Below are 14962 nucleotides of genomic sequence, written 5' to 3'. Positions count from 1 at the left end.
TTTGTTCATGCCTTTAACGACTCAGGCATATAAAATGTTGTAAAATAAGCCTGCTATAGCAAAAGGCCTGCTAAGGTAATACAGGTGAATGGTAACTGATATTCAGCTCAACACCACTGCCACTAGAAAGCTCAAGTGATTAGAACTGATGCTACATTTATCTGCGAATAAAGATCGAAACAACATGGAAACAATCATTTTAGTCTAACAGGTTAGTTTGAGGTTAAATTCATGTGGACTGAACATTTTTAAGCTGACTTATTAATGAAATTTTTTTCTGCAATAATTCAGTACAAGTTAGTATTATATGAAAAGAATATCAACAGAATGTTATCTCAAAAATTGTACCTAAAACTGATTTTTTCCTCAGTTTGTGAATAGAAGTGGTACAACTGTGTAGAAAGCGCCTGTAAACTCAGTTGTGAAAACTTCTTTTGCTCTTATTATCCAAACTGTTTATGCTTACTTTGTTTGATTTTCGAATCATGTAAAGCCTTTAGGCAACCGTCTGGTTAAAGATTCAGGGTTTTAAACTTTAAATTACAATCTAATTCTTTAAACCATGAAGCAATTATTCAGTTTACTTTTGCATTGACGTATCTCAAACGTGATCGGAAAGCTCAATCTTTTATTGTTCTTCGCTTCATTGCGCCGCGTTCTTATCTTTTGTGCCAACCACGGAGTGTGAAATGAAAATCAACCAATCAGAGACTGAGCTAATTGTGTCACAGTAAGCGGGTTTATCTTGTGAATACCTGTCAGTTGAATAGTAGAAACTGTTCAAACCAAGCAGGTGAAGTAGGGCAGACGGTCCAGCCTAGTTAGAGAATTGTTTTGCGTAACAACTTCTTGATAATAATGTGGATTTATGCACCTCTTATGATCTGTGGATTAATTTTAGGGATTAGAGGTGAGTCCCACTTCATTTTCCTTAGTGAGAGCTCAAAACATTTACGTACTAGAGCTTTCAACTACAAGCAAATTTTGTATTTTATAATAGTGAGCATAATGAATGCTTCCTAGAGATAACTCTTCCTGTATATACTGAAGTACGCCTGCCTGTTAGACTCACTCCTAGTATTCAGTACATGACCACATTTCACTCTCACCATAAAGTAACTGATTATATTCATCTCACTCCTAGTATTCGATACATGACTCCATTTCACTCTCACCATAAAGTGACTGTTTATATTCAACTCACTCCTAGTATTTAGTACATGGCTCCATTTCACTCTCACCATAAAGTAACTGTTTATACTCAACTCACTCCTAGTATTCAGTACATGACTCCATTTCACTCTCTCCGTAAAGTAACTGTTTATATTCAACCCACTCCTAGTATTCAGTACATGACTCCATTTCACTCTCACCATAAAGTAACCGATTATACTCAACTCACTCCTAGTATACAATCCATGACTTCATTTCACTCTCACTATAAAGTAGCTGATTATATTCATCTCACTCCTAGTATTCGGTACATGACTCCAGTTCACTCTCACCATAAAGTGACTGTTTATATTCAACTCACTCCTAGTATTTAGTACATGACTCCATTTCACTCACCATAAAGTGACTGTTTATACTCAACTCACTCCTAGTATTCAGTACATGACTCCATTTCACTCTCTCCATAAAGTGACTGATTATATTCAACTCACTCCTAGTATTCAGTACATGATTCCATCTCACTCTCATCATAAAGTGACTGTTTATATTCAACTCACTCCTAGTATTCAGTGCATGACTCCATTTCACTCTCACCATAAAGTGACTGTTTATATTCAACTCACTCCTAGTATTCAGTACATGATTCCATTTCACTCTCACCATTAAGTGACTGTTTATATTCAACTCACTCCTAGTATTCAGTACATGACTATATTTCACTCTCACCATAAAGTGACTGTTTATATTCAACTCACTCCTAGTATTCAGTACATGATTCCATTTCACTCTCACCATTAAGTGACTGTTTATATTCAACTCACTCCTAGTATTCAGTACATGATTCCATTTAACTCTCACCATTAAGTGACTGTTTATATCCGACTCACTCCTAGTATACAATCCATGACTCCATTTTTATTTTATGATAAAACTTGAGCTGTGTGTAGATCAAGCATGCAAAGCATGCAAATATCTCTTGGGAATGTCTTATCATAACCACATCAATAAATATTCTATGTTTGCCATAATAGTCACACCAGTTTTGTATTATCGATTGGAAGCAAACTGGTTAACAACACAAACAATTTGAAAACCTGAAAGTTCTCTGAAAAGTTTTTCAAAAGATGTCAAAGAAAAGTCTAGCCTTAGTATGGCCATCTGTGGCAACAGAGTCTGCTTCTAAATGTAAACCAAAGATGTGGCTCATTGTCTTGAATGATAACAACCTTGAAAACTAGTTAGCATGTTAACATGTTAGCATCTAGTATGTGCACCAAAGCTTTAACTTGACCCATAAATTTAGAGCTTTAGTGGGCGCAATAAGCTATCCTAAAAAATGTAGCTCATTAAATATTTTCTAGATTGTAGCAAAATCAAAGTGCAAGTGGGTGAAAGTTATTAATTAGCTTTATCTGAGATAAAATATATCTTAGATTAGCTTAGATCAAAAGTTCGTTTTTATTAGTACAGGTACAAGCATTTGTCTATTAACTCTAAGATGAACACATCCCTAATCGTCCCTTTCCATTATGGCTGTTACTGCTCTGTTTGTGCCAACCACTCAAGCTGAACTCTTATCAGCTGACAATCAGAAAAAAGTTTGTGCGTGAAAAGTTTCATGCGGCTTATCAGATATGACATGCCAATAGTAAGTACGCCGAGTTATCAATCACAGGCTACACATTGGCCTACAGAAAAACAAATTGTGAACAGAAAGATTAAGGTAAATGTCTTACTCTTATTGAACACACTACTAACACATGCTCAAACGGGAACATGGTTTAGTATTGATTACAAAAAACCAGCAAAAATGACAAAAGGTCTTCTATAACTTCAATCAAAACGTTTGCAACGTATTCCTTTAGTCTTCCCTAAACAGAAGTTATAAGTTTTATTAAAGGAAGTACGAGCTCTCTGACTCTAGCTTGGCCTTACTTCCAAAAGCTTGGTTTGTTTTTATGAATTGTTTCAAATAAGCGGTGATCCGGCTAAGCCTTTCCAAACTACCAATTCGTGTCACGCATATGAATATATTTATATAATTAGTGAGTTTGATAGAAGCAGTATTTTTGGTATTTCATCCTTACTGTCATATGAATTAATGACAAGCAACTGTGCAATCTGTTTTTCACTAGAGCTGTCTTCTATTATGATACAACAACCACTGTTCTCTGAAGCAAATATTTTTAGTTCTGCTAATACTACCTATGTCTAATGAAAACAGGCTTTTTGTAGTACCAAAGGTTTTCTTTCAGTTTTGGCATGAAAAGTGGTTTGGTTCTCTTTTAACAACCAATACATTAATCTATCAAATATTTATTACAGTAATGAAGTTGTAATACCTATTGCTAATAGTGTAAAAAATATCAGACTTCTATCTATAACACACAGAACTATTGTCTGTAGTTTAGTTTAATTTACCATCTCATAAGAGAGTTGTCCTTTCACAATTGAGATATTTGAAACCAGCTGTGCCTGCCTAAAATAAACAGCTTTTTCTGAAATCTTTTCAGTCTGTTGCCATACCTTTCCAGAAACAACAAATTGCCCATCTAAACCCAATAAAAACAATGTTTTAAATTTGAGGGTATAAGTATTTATATATTTTAGGTCAAGTACAAGTGGAACTGACTGTTGGAGGACGAGTTGAACAAAGTGATAAGCATGACGCTAAGATTGGAGCGGAAGTGGTAGTAAAATGTAATTTTGGAAGTCTAGCTCCGTTGACTGTACCAAGCATATATTACAAAGAGAGTTTAACTGTGTCTCGGGTTCAGGTCTTTGTTTACGGATCAGAGCTTCAGCAGCCATGGCAAAATCACCCGGAAAACTACATAAAAGCAAATAACGGAGATGCGAGTGCATTTTCCTTATCATTCACTATCAAAGGTAAAGTGGAATAACTTTAGACGCTTGCTGTCAGATACAAATCAGTTAAAATGTATAAAGTAAAATGCCCTTTTTAATGTTTTTTTTTTGTTTTTTGAAAATGAATGAATATAAATACAATACACGATTTTGGGTTATATAGTAATAAGGGTTGTGTGTTGAACTAAAGCTATATTAAATAGTTAAAAGTAGAGTAAAACAGAAAATAAATTGCTAGCCAAACTTATCTGAGCGATGCTGGTAAGATGTATTAATTACTGAACATATGGGAGCTTTGCTTCATGCTTTGTGTTATAATGATAAGTAAATCTATTAGTTCTATATACTTTCAACTATAACAAATATAAAACATTTATATAGTAATGAATTTGTTTTAAAGTCTCATAAACTGCTTCGCTGTTTTCTAAACATAGTAAAAAAGAATAATGTTGATGGGCTTACAAGCTTCACATTCTTCAAGCCAATAGAGTCCGAAATCTTTAATTAGTAAGATACTTTGTTGAAGGTGTACCATAAACCATTTAGGTCAAAATCTACCAGCCCTTAAAAATAATTTTGCTAGAGTTCCTGCTACCAAAGCTCTTGTGTCAAAGTATCTTTTCTTTGGATATGATACCAGCCAGCTGATATAAAAAAGTAGTCACTTGCTTTTGGAAATTTTTTTTTCCACTTTTGTGATGGAAATAAAGTAATATATTTATATATCAGATGAACTTGGTTTAAGATAACTTTAGCATGTGCTGATATGAAGCTATGAAGAAAATGAGAGAACTGAGAGTGAAAATTTTGCTTGAAGCAATAGTTGGTACTCCTATGTCTAACCTTTTGATATAGCGATACATATTGTGCTGTCCCACCCTGTTTCTCTAAAGCTGACTTTTGCATACGAGCAAAAATCCACCATCTATTAAAAACAAAGCATTAGGTAAAATTCACTAAACTAGTTAAATCCTAAACATTTGTTCTGCTTAGTCTTGGCAACATTTTACTTGTCAATAAATCTTTATAATATTGTCGATGGATCTTAATAACAATGTGTTCGCATGTGAGAACATGCATTCACGTGCAAAACAAAAGTAAGAGAAGATAACTGCCACTGTGTTTGTTAATACAGCTAAAAATCTTTACGATAATAGAAACTGTTTTTTTCCGTGTGTCTGTCTGAGGCCACAGTCACAGTGTTGGTAGAAAAAGATGCCGAGCATGATAATTGAACTCGGACCCTCCACTTTACAGACCAACACACTTAACTCTACAGTACTCGGCCCCCTTACCACTTTGTAGAATATTTATGTACATAGTTATTACTCATGATGATCTCTCACAGTGCATGAGACTGCCAAGGTTACTAGTGCATATAATCATGCAAACAGCAAATGTCAAACCTTTGAAACTCATGGTGAACACATCGAGGTGATTTATAATGAATATATATATAGTACTTTATTGGCAATAGTAATAATAATAATGAACATAAATAAAGCATTTCTTTTCTCCCATAACTATGATTAAATGACTTCAAATGCATTTGGTTGGATCTTGTGTGAAAAACAAAGTTGTAAAGAACTTAGCTAATCTAGAAGATTTAATATAGGTAGACAGAGATGCAACTTTAGATACAAACATGCTGTTCATCAGATAGCATTAGATAAAACAAAAACTCAAAGTATACTCTGGTCAATTATGCCAGACAGTTGTAGAACTAGTTATATACTAACAACATTTATAAAGAACTTCTTACTATGTGATACATAAACTTCATACAATGCTACCAACTCGGTATTCTATCTGTATTGAAGGTTATATAGATAGATTGTTTGTTGATTTTATGAGCAAACAAAAAAATAATCACTTTGTTACGCAAATTGTAATATTTATTCAAAAAATATAAATATTACTGTTGCAGCAATAGCTATGATAGATGCTGGGGTCTATGAGTGTGTTTTGGGTGATGGCCAGGGTAACACACTGGAAAATGATGAGGCGGAAATATCTGTAGCAGGTAAGTACATGTATTAAAGGAGAGATATGAGTATAAATATTTGTATGAGGCAAAATATATAAGTTAGTATATATGCGACCAGTAAGTTCGTGTGTGCAGATCGTAAGGGGAGCTAGGTACATTGAGTATTTGTAACAGACAATAACTATGTGTACATGTGTGTATCTATAGTTGTAGTTAAAAAGAAGTATGTGTACCATTGCTGGTAGTGAGCAATGCTGCCAGATGCTATCAGTAAAGATATAGAAACAAGAGATGCAGGAGTATGTAATAATCATTGTACATGTTAAACTACTCTTACAAGTTTAGATAGTGTGGCCATTGGTAGAGCATTTTGTTGTAGCAAATGTACAAAAGGTCACCCTGGAAGGGGTGGAGGATGGAGAATACAAGGTGACCATCAGCGAATTTGGGAAAACAATCACATGCAAAGCCTTTAATGGCAGCGAGCCAGACATGTTCATTAAAATAGATGGCGAGGAAGAAGCCAAAACACTGTAAGTTGGACTTTTTAGTGTACTCCAGTGGCCTTTCAAAAAAAATTTAGCACAATTATACCTCAGTAACATTTTATGACTTACCTAAGATTTAAGTTTTCAAAAACAAATTTTCCGAATTAAATGTTCTAAATTAAAAAAAAATTAAACCTTTTTACTCTGGGGTACAAATAAACGCATACACTGAAGTACACTTAAAAGTGCACACAAAGTATACTTATTGGAGTACACTGAGGTATACTTACAAGTGTACACTAAGAGGTATACTTACATGTGTACATTAAGGTATGCTAACAGGTATATACCGAGGTGTACCTAAAAGTACACGCTAGGATAGATAGGCTATAGATATTCAATATTTGGTCGATGTATGGTTTAACCCTAATATCTGTTCATGACGCATCAGTTTTAGTGCCAAAAACTTGTTGTGGACCTCAGTCTATTTTGTAGGAGAGCTATGGTATCAATGAAGCAAATTGTTTTAAAACTACTAATAACTTGTTTTAGTACTACCAGTATCTACTAACAGCACTATCAGTAACTACTGATAGTACTATCAGTAACTACTGATAGTACTATCAATAATTACAGGTAGTACTATCTGTAATTACTGATAGTACTATCAGTAACTACTGATAGTACTATCAATAATTACAGGTAGTACTATCTGTAGTTACTGATAGTACTACTAGCACCTTCATGTATACATGTACATGTACATGCCATGCACACCAGAATAATACTTGCAGCGAAGTGAAAAGCGATGGCACTGTATATGAAGGAACAATTTTATACATGTTCAAACCTGAACAAGATGGCAAACAAATTACATGTGAAGCTCTGGTGCCAGGCTATGAGTCTGATAAGGTCAGCCACTCTGCATTCCTAAGAATTAGAGGTAGGTCATACTTACATTCAAGGTATGTGCCCAAAGTAGCTTTAACTTTAAAACTGATGTCACAGGGTTTTAAAAAAGGTAAGAATTTTACAACGTCTTCCTTCCTATTTTGACAGCAAAGCCAAAGGTAGTCTGTCCGAGTCAAGTCAAGAGCAATTCCGATAAAGCAAAAGCTACCTGCACTGTTGAGGGGGAACCATTGCCTAACAAGGCAGATGTAAACTGGGTGAGCAGAAATGGCGGACACACTTTTAATGCTGATTCCAACAGTGGAGACCTGGGCTATACTAGCACTGTGAGTCAACACAATTTATGTGACAGCCATGCATTTTAGTAACAATCACAGAAAGTGAGGTTGTTGTGAAACTGTTTCTGTATGTAACTGCTATGAGCTACTCGCAGTCTTCTGTAGCAATGTGAAAGTGCTTAACCTGCTGTAAAAGTGCTAGATCTCACTTAGTTTAGAGTAACTAGCATGTACTGATTTATATTTTTTACAGATTTCAGCAAAAGTTAAAATTTGCGAATTTGGTAAAATAATTATTTTTTATGTCAGTTTCATATTTTTGATTGTAAGAACAAAAGCTGGTTTGATTGTCTATTAAATTACAGATACTTGATCGAACATTATTTGATGAAATATCACACTACAAAAGCTAGTGTGCTGTTGGCCTATATAACACACTTTAACAGGCAAGGTGTGTACCATAACTAAATTGAATATTTTTAGTTACATGTTACAGTAGAGCTCGAACCTGGAATATAATTTGTACAGTAATTTCTCAGCACCACACATTAAAGAATTTTGGCAATACTATTTTTATTACTTTATATATATATACCAGCTGCACAACCCGGCACTGCCCGGGTAATAAAAAAATCTTTGGACCGAAATTTATTTGTATTTAACTTATAACAACACTTGCCATTCTAACTTTCAAACTACATACCATGAAAAGAGTGTAATGAAATACATGTAATTGTGTAATTAAAATAAATTAAGAGAGAAAATAAAAATAGCTGTAAAAGTTTTCAACTTTGTCAAACAACTTTTAAACTTCATATCATGAAGAAAATGTTTTGTACAAGTCAAATAAGTTAAAAAAAATAAAATGACTATAAAAAAGCTTAGATGTAAATGTGAAATAGTTAGCGAATATGTGTAATAACTAAATTAAGTTGGATTTGCTACGATTACAATAAAATATGATTCGGTAATGATACTGTTAATACGAACTGAGAAAACAGAATGAAAATTCTGAATATGTTGAATTAATAATTGCAACTCGTGCATAGAAGTGTGTGTGTATAAAAAGGGTTACTGTTTCACCAGAAGCTATCCATTAAACTTTGAATACGACGATACTGATACTGGTACCTCTCGATAACGGTACAAATGTAAAAATGAGATATCGTACTGTCTTTGTCTGACCAAACGGAGAGATTCCTCGTGAGAAAAATTGGCCTTGAACCCCAAATATAGTAATTGAACTTTATGAAAAATATTTTTTAACAGGGTTGTCGTAAGTTTCGACGCTGTTACGACATGCGTTACGAGTCATAACGCGTGTTCGCATCGGTAAAATAATCAGCGTGCGCTATAGCTGGAACGACACACATATCCACACACATACATGTACTTTGAGAAATATATATATATATATACTTGCTGTGCTACCCGGTGTTGCCCGGGTAATAAAAAAGTCTTTGGTCAAAAAATTGATTTATATTTAACAAATAATGACATTTGCCATTATATTATTAATCTATTATGATATGATGGATAGTTATCTCTATGTTATGATATAATGGCTAGTTACCTCAATGTTATGATATAATGGCCAGTTACCTCTATGTTATGATATAACGGCTAGTTACCTCTATGTTATGATATAATGGCCAGTTACCTCTATGTTATGATATAATGGCCAGTTACCTCTATGTTATGATATAATGGACAGTTACCTCTATGTTATGATATAATGGACAGTTACCTCTATGTTATGATATAATGGCCAGTTATCTCTATGTTATGATATAATGGCCAGTTATCTCTATGTTATGATATAATGGCCAGTTACCTTTATGTTATGATATAATGGACAGTTACCTCTATGTTATGATATAATGGCCAGTTACCTCTATGTTATGATATGATGGATAGTTACCTCTATGTTATGATATAATGGACAGTTACCTCTATGTTATGATATAATGGCCAGTTACCTCTATGTTATGATATGATGGATAGTTACCTCTATGTTATGATATAATGGCCAGTTACTTCTATGTTATGATATAATGGACAGTTACCTCTATGTTATGATATAATGGACAGTTACCTCTATGTTATGATATAATGGACAGTTACCTCTATGTTATGATATAATGGCCAGTTATCTCTATGTTATGATATAATGGCCAGTTACCTCTATGTTATGATATAATGTCCAGTTACCTCTATGTTATGATATAATGTCCAGTTACCTCTATGTTATGATATAATGGCTAGTTACCTCTATGTTATGATATAATGGACAGTTACCTCTATGTTATGATATAATGGACAGTTACCTCTATGTTATGATATAATGGACAGTTACCTCTATGTTATGATATAATGGACAGTTACCTCTATGTTATGATATAATGGACAGTTATCTCTATGTTATGATATAATGGCCAGTTACCTTTATGTTATGATATAATGGCCAGTTACCTCTATGTTATGATATAATGGCTAGTTACCTCTATGTTATGATATAATGGCCAGTTACCTCTATGTTATGATATAATGGCCAGTTACCTTTATGTTATGATATAATGGACAGTTACCTCTATGTTATGCTATAATGACCAGTTATCTCTATGTTATCGCTAAGTATATCTCTATGATAGTGTCTAGTTATCTCTATGTTATCTCTGAGTATACCTCTATGATTTGGTTGAACATTTCAAAGCCTCGCAGTAACTACCTGCTGTACATCTTTTATTAACATTTTCACCTAAGTAGTATTTGAATGGCTCAAATAGTTTGTGATAATAATTAATCTTCTGTTAAAAACAAACAGTTTCAAGGTTTGTTTGATGCCTCTCATGGTTCCCATGCTTTTTTTTTCGTTTTTATATTTGCTTTCGCTGATATATACGCAATAAGTCTTCACAATGTTGTTTTTTTGCTAGTTAGTAATCTGCAACAAATGTTTATTGAGACAATCTGCAGACTAGAGACGTACCTTGAGTTTCTATGAGATGGTATATTGGAGATTGATTGTGCGCGCACAAGTTCAATGAATTTTTAGAGAAGAAAATTTTCAGAGTTGGCTGGGAATACTGGAGATGTTAAACAAGATGAAACTTCATAGAGGAAACCTCAGCGCTAGCTTTTTGTGAAGCTAGTCCTAAGTTCTGGCAAGTAGAACTACATTCCCTGTTTATATCTTAAACCAAATTCCTCAAGCATATTTATTTCAGATAGAGGAAAAAGATGGAAAGTATGTTGTAACGCTTGAAGTAACTATACTGACAACACAAGGTTATGGAGTCTATACTCTTCAAGCTACAAATGAAGGTGGCTTTAGTTCTGACGAGACTGAAATCGTAAAAGGTAAATATGGGGTTCTGATTCTGTACTCTGGCCTAGACAGGAAATTCTGCCTCAAGTAGATGTTTTATCAAGGGCACTTTAACATGTATTCCTTTAATCCTAAGCGAATCCATAACCTTGGAGTTATCTTCTACATGCCATTTGCAGCTATATACAGTCAACATGAGAGTTATTCTATCAATGACCTAATCAAACATTTTAATAAAACAATTCTTCAAAAACAAAATTTTTCAGTTCCAATAACACATTTTTAGCGTACAAAAAATGCATTTCTTATATAATTTCTTGTCTTAACTTCTTAAAGATCCTTAAATAACTAACATTTCTTATATTAATCATTTCTTGTTTGTTCTCGTAGCCTAAAAACATTATATAAATGTTTATAAAAAATCTTTAAAATGCACTTCTGTATCCATGATTGATAGAGTCCTCTCAGCTGTTGCGTACAATCATTCACCTCAAATAGACAAAGCATCCTTTTTTCATCAACAAATGTGAAGGATACGTAATTAGAATACAGGTGCTTCCTTTGTACTCTTATTGCATACCACCATAAACATAAATGCACCATAAACCTAAATGCACCATAAACTTACCCTATTATTCATTGAATACGCTGGGGAAATCATGCTATGCTGCTAATGACTAATTGTTTCATGCATGTTATGTACTATATGTACATGAGCACTGTAGGTACATGAACACTGTATGTACTTGAGCACTGTATGTACGTGATACTGCATGCATGTGGTACTGCATGTACGTGATACTGCATGTACGTGATACTGCATGTACGTGATACTGCATGTACGTGATACTGCATGTACGTGATACTGTATGTACATGAGCACTGTATATACTAACATGAGTTTGTAGTTTTTAGTTAGACATACATGTACATTATCAAAAAAAACTATTTGTTCAAATTCCTTATTCATGGAAACAAAACATGCTTTCACAGGTTTTAAACAAATGACTTCCGAGAATAGCTAATGTTTATGGACAGCTCTTTAAATTTGTGTAAACAAATAGCTTACTCGTGCACTCTACAGGATGATATGCAACAGAAGTGCTTTTTTCTCACGTTCATACATTGTCTAATTGTCAAAACTGATATCGTAATTCAAAATACATCTGCGTTTTGCTGGAAAAATCATGTCTGTATGTGACAGCTTGGAGCATGCGTCATGAGTGCTTTTGTCTCCAGAACTAGTATTTTGTTTTTAACATGAAAATCATTGCTGAACAACAAAATATCACAATAGTATTGTTATAAATAGATATAATTCTAAAATGCTGTCATTTAACCTTTAAAAGCTGCTTCTTGTTATATTTATAAATAGTTTAATTTCTGTAAACTGAGCTGACAGAACATTTTTTTACAACAAGGTAATGACAGGATGTCAGAACTTCAAGAGTTTGAATTTGATAAAAAATGAGTGAATTAAATAATAAGTATTATTGATGGTTGCAGTTCAACCTGCTCAGCTTCAACAGTTGCTCTCAACAGCAACAGACTTTAGACCAACCCGAGTCCATGACTTGTGAGCTAGCCAGTATAAAATTGAAACTTATAGATAAATGCAAAAGCGGGCTAAAATCACTCGGTAGCCTGACTAAAATATGAAATGCTGCAGTGAAATCAAAGTTACAATTGATGACTTTGAGGAACAGAGGCTGAGAAAAGCACAATCTTGCTTCAGTAAAATTTGTTTATATTTAATTTTTAAAGTCGCAAACTTGCAAACTAATAGTTTGGTTTTTTATTTTCATTGTTGTGGCATTTACAGTAAGGCCCGACCGTATCAAACTGTAGAATGGTGGCTATAACTATAGTTATAAGTTGTCTACATACAAACCCTAACGTGTTTGCTGAAAAAGTTCAAAAAGGTGCTGCAAGTAGACAAAAAGTTGGGCCAGCTGAGGTGTTAAGCCATCGTGCAGTCTATTGCTCTGAACACTGGTATAAACTTACCTTTCCATCATTCACTTTAACTAACAAACTAACTTGAAATGTTATCGTTGCAGGACTCGCAGACCCTGTTACTGATGGTGGAAGTTCTCATTCGATGCCACTTCCTCTTCTGCTGTCTATGCTCGCTTGCTGCATACTCTTTTATCATCTATAATGCTTAGGATCAAAGGCTATTTCACTGCTGCCACATTCAACCAGGATAACTATAAGGATCACTACAAATTTCCTCTCCTTTTAAATGTTCAACACGTTCAGATGAGCCACTAGCTATGAAAGAATTTAAAAATTATTAAAACTTGAACCTGGTTAACACATTTCTTTTATTCACCACCTTATCACATGAAGTAACCTCATAGCAACTGTATGTGACCTTGACCTTTGATACATCCAAGAATACTGATTATCATCTTACTCATATCACATTATACCGCATGGATTCAGGTGACAACACTGCAAAGCTGGGTTAGACACACTTTTTACAAAGCACTGTCATGAGCTGGCTTCAGATAATATTTTTCTACTTTGTAATATATTGTAAAATTTTTTGTGTGTTTCTAGATAGCTGTTAGCCATAATGAGCAGGTAGTGTAAAATATAATGTGTGCCTAGAGAGAACAGTTGAGCATAAATAAGTGATGTGAAACAATCAGTTTAAATATAGCTCACTTTCATTTCTACATCTTTTTCTTATTTTTATTGCTTTAGTTCCCAAGTTGAAATTGAAACTGAAGATTTGTGTACTTGAATAATAAAGAATTGCAAACAGCTCATAGAACTAGAAATCAATTACACCAGAAATATTGATTGAACAAGTTTAAAGAGAAGACAACTTCTGAATATTTAAGCTTATTTATAGTTTAGTGATTGCAATGACGTTGATGTGAAGGAACCAGGTAAATAACTAAAAGCATAAAAATAATAGCATGTTAAGTTACAGCTTTCGCTCTAAAACCACCATGTATACTCTATGGAAACAAAAAGTTCCTTTACTGCCAGCTAGCAATTAATTAAGGGTGTTAGCTACATATTCATAACAAAAACAACAAACATAAAATATTACTAAAGACAATAATGACATCAAATGTTCTAATAATGCAAGTAGCAGAAAACATAATATTATGAATCTTGCCTGAATAAAATAAAGAAACAAAAATATATTAATTGGCTAGAAAACTAGATGAATACAGCTAATGCAAATTCACTATAGTGTCAGTAATGCTACCATATTATAGTAGGAATATCCTGTAATACACGTCTGAATTGATTGTTGGCTAGATTAGGCTACAATATATAAAGCTAATATAGAAATATGTGGAACAAAGTGGAGAAGGACATGCTGGTCGGCGAGGCATAGCTCAAACTTGATGGAAGTGTTTACGATATCATATCTCAACTAGTCATCATTAAGCCAGCTTGTGCAATACTGGCCTTGACCTTTACTTCAGCATACAGAGTCTGTTTTAGAAGTCAATAATTTGGCCTATTTTTGGGAGCCATGCAGTTTTAGGTACTAGACTTCTAGTTTTGCAGAACCATCTCTGTGCCCCTGTGCCTTACCAACAGGAGTAAGTCAAGTATAACATGCCTCCACATCATCTGGCTCCACTATCAGATGAATCAGCAACACTGATAGAAGTATTTATGTAATATATATGTAATAATAATAATATTGAAAATATATGATGAACACAAGGATAGAGTAAAGAAAGTTTTGAAATCAAAGTTTAATTTGGGAAACATGTTCCAAGCTATCAATACCTGGACTGTATCCTTGTATGGGGCAGGCATTGTACAGTGGATTACGGATGAGTTGAAGCAGATTGACAGAAAGACAAGGAAATTGATTGCCATGCACTGTGGAATGCGCCCTAGACCGGATGTAGACAGGATCTGTGTAAAGAGGAAGAAGGGAAACAAAAGC

General features: G+C 33.9%; 1 protein-coding gene across 1 annotated transcript; it reads left to right on the top strand.

The window, feature by feature from the left end:
* Positions 1–777: 777 nt before the first annotated feature.
* LOC137394351 (uncharacterized) lies at positions 778–13718 on the top strand. Its single transcript, XM_068081066.1, has 8 exons — positions 778–910; positions 3784–4062; positions 5969–6064; positions 6408–6561; positions 7311–7459; positions 7576–7754; positions 10934–11066; positions 13095–13718. The coding sequence occupies exons 1-8, from the start codon at positions 859–861 to the stop codon at positions 13193–13195; spliced, it is 1143 nt and encodes a 380-aa protein (XP_067937167.1). The 5' UTR covers positions 778–858; the 3' UTR covers positions 13196–13718.
* The last annotated feature ends 1244 nt before the right edge of the window (positions 13719–14962 follow it).

The sequence above is a fragment of the Watersipora subatra genome, chromosome 1, assembly GCF_963576615.1.
Source record: "Watersipora subatra chromosome 1, tzWatSuba1.1, whole genome shotgun sequence".
Taxonomy (NCBI): domain Eukaryota; kingdom Metazoa; phylum Bryozoa; class Gymnolaemata; order Cheilostomatida; family Watersiporidae; genus Watersipora; species Watersipora subatra.
Note: the sequence above shows the minus strand (reverse complement) of the source record. Positions and strands in the feature narration are given on the sequence as shown.

Coding starts and splice junctions, on each gene's coding strand:
- LOC137394351 (XM_068081066.1), top strand. CDS start 859: ATGTGGATTTATGCACCTCTTATGATCTGTGGATTAATTTTAGGGATT. Junction 6,065..6,407: donor GGCGGAAATATCTGTAGCAG/GTAAGTACATGT, acceptor ATTTTGTTGTAG/CAAATGTACAAAAGGTCACC. Junction 11,067..13,094: donor CGAGACTGAAATCGTAAAAG/GTAAATATGGGG, acceptor TTATCGTTGCAG/GACTCGCAGACCCTGTTACT.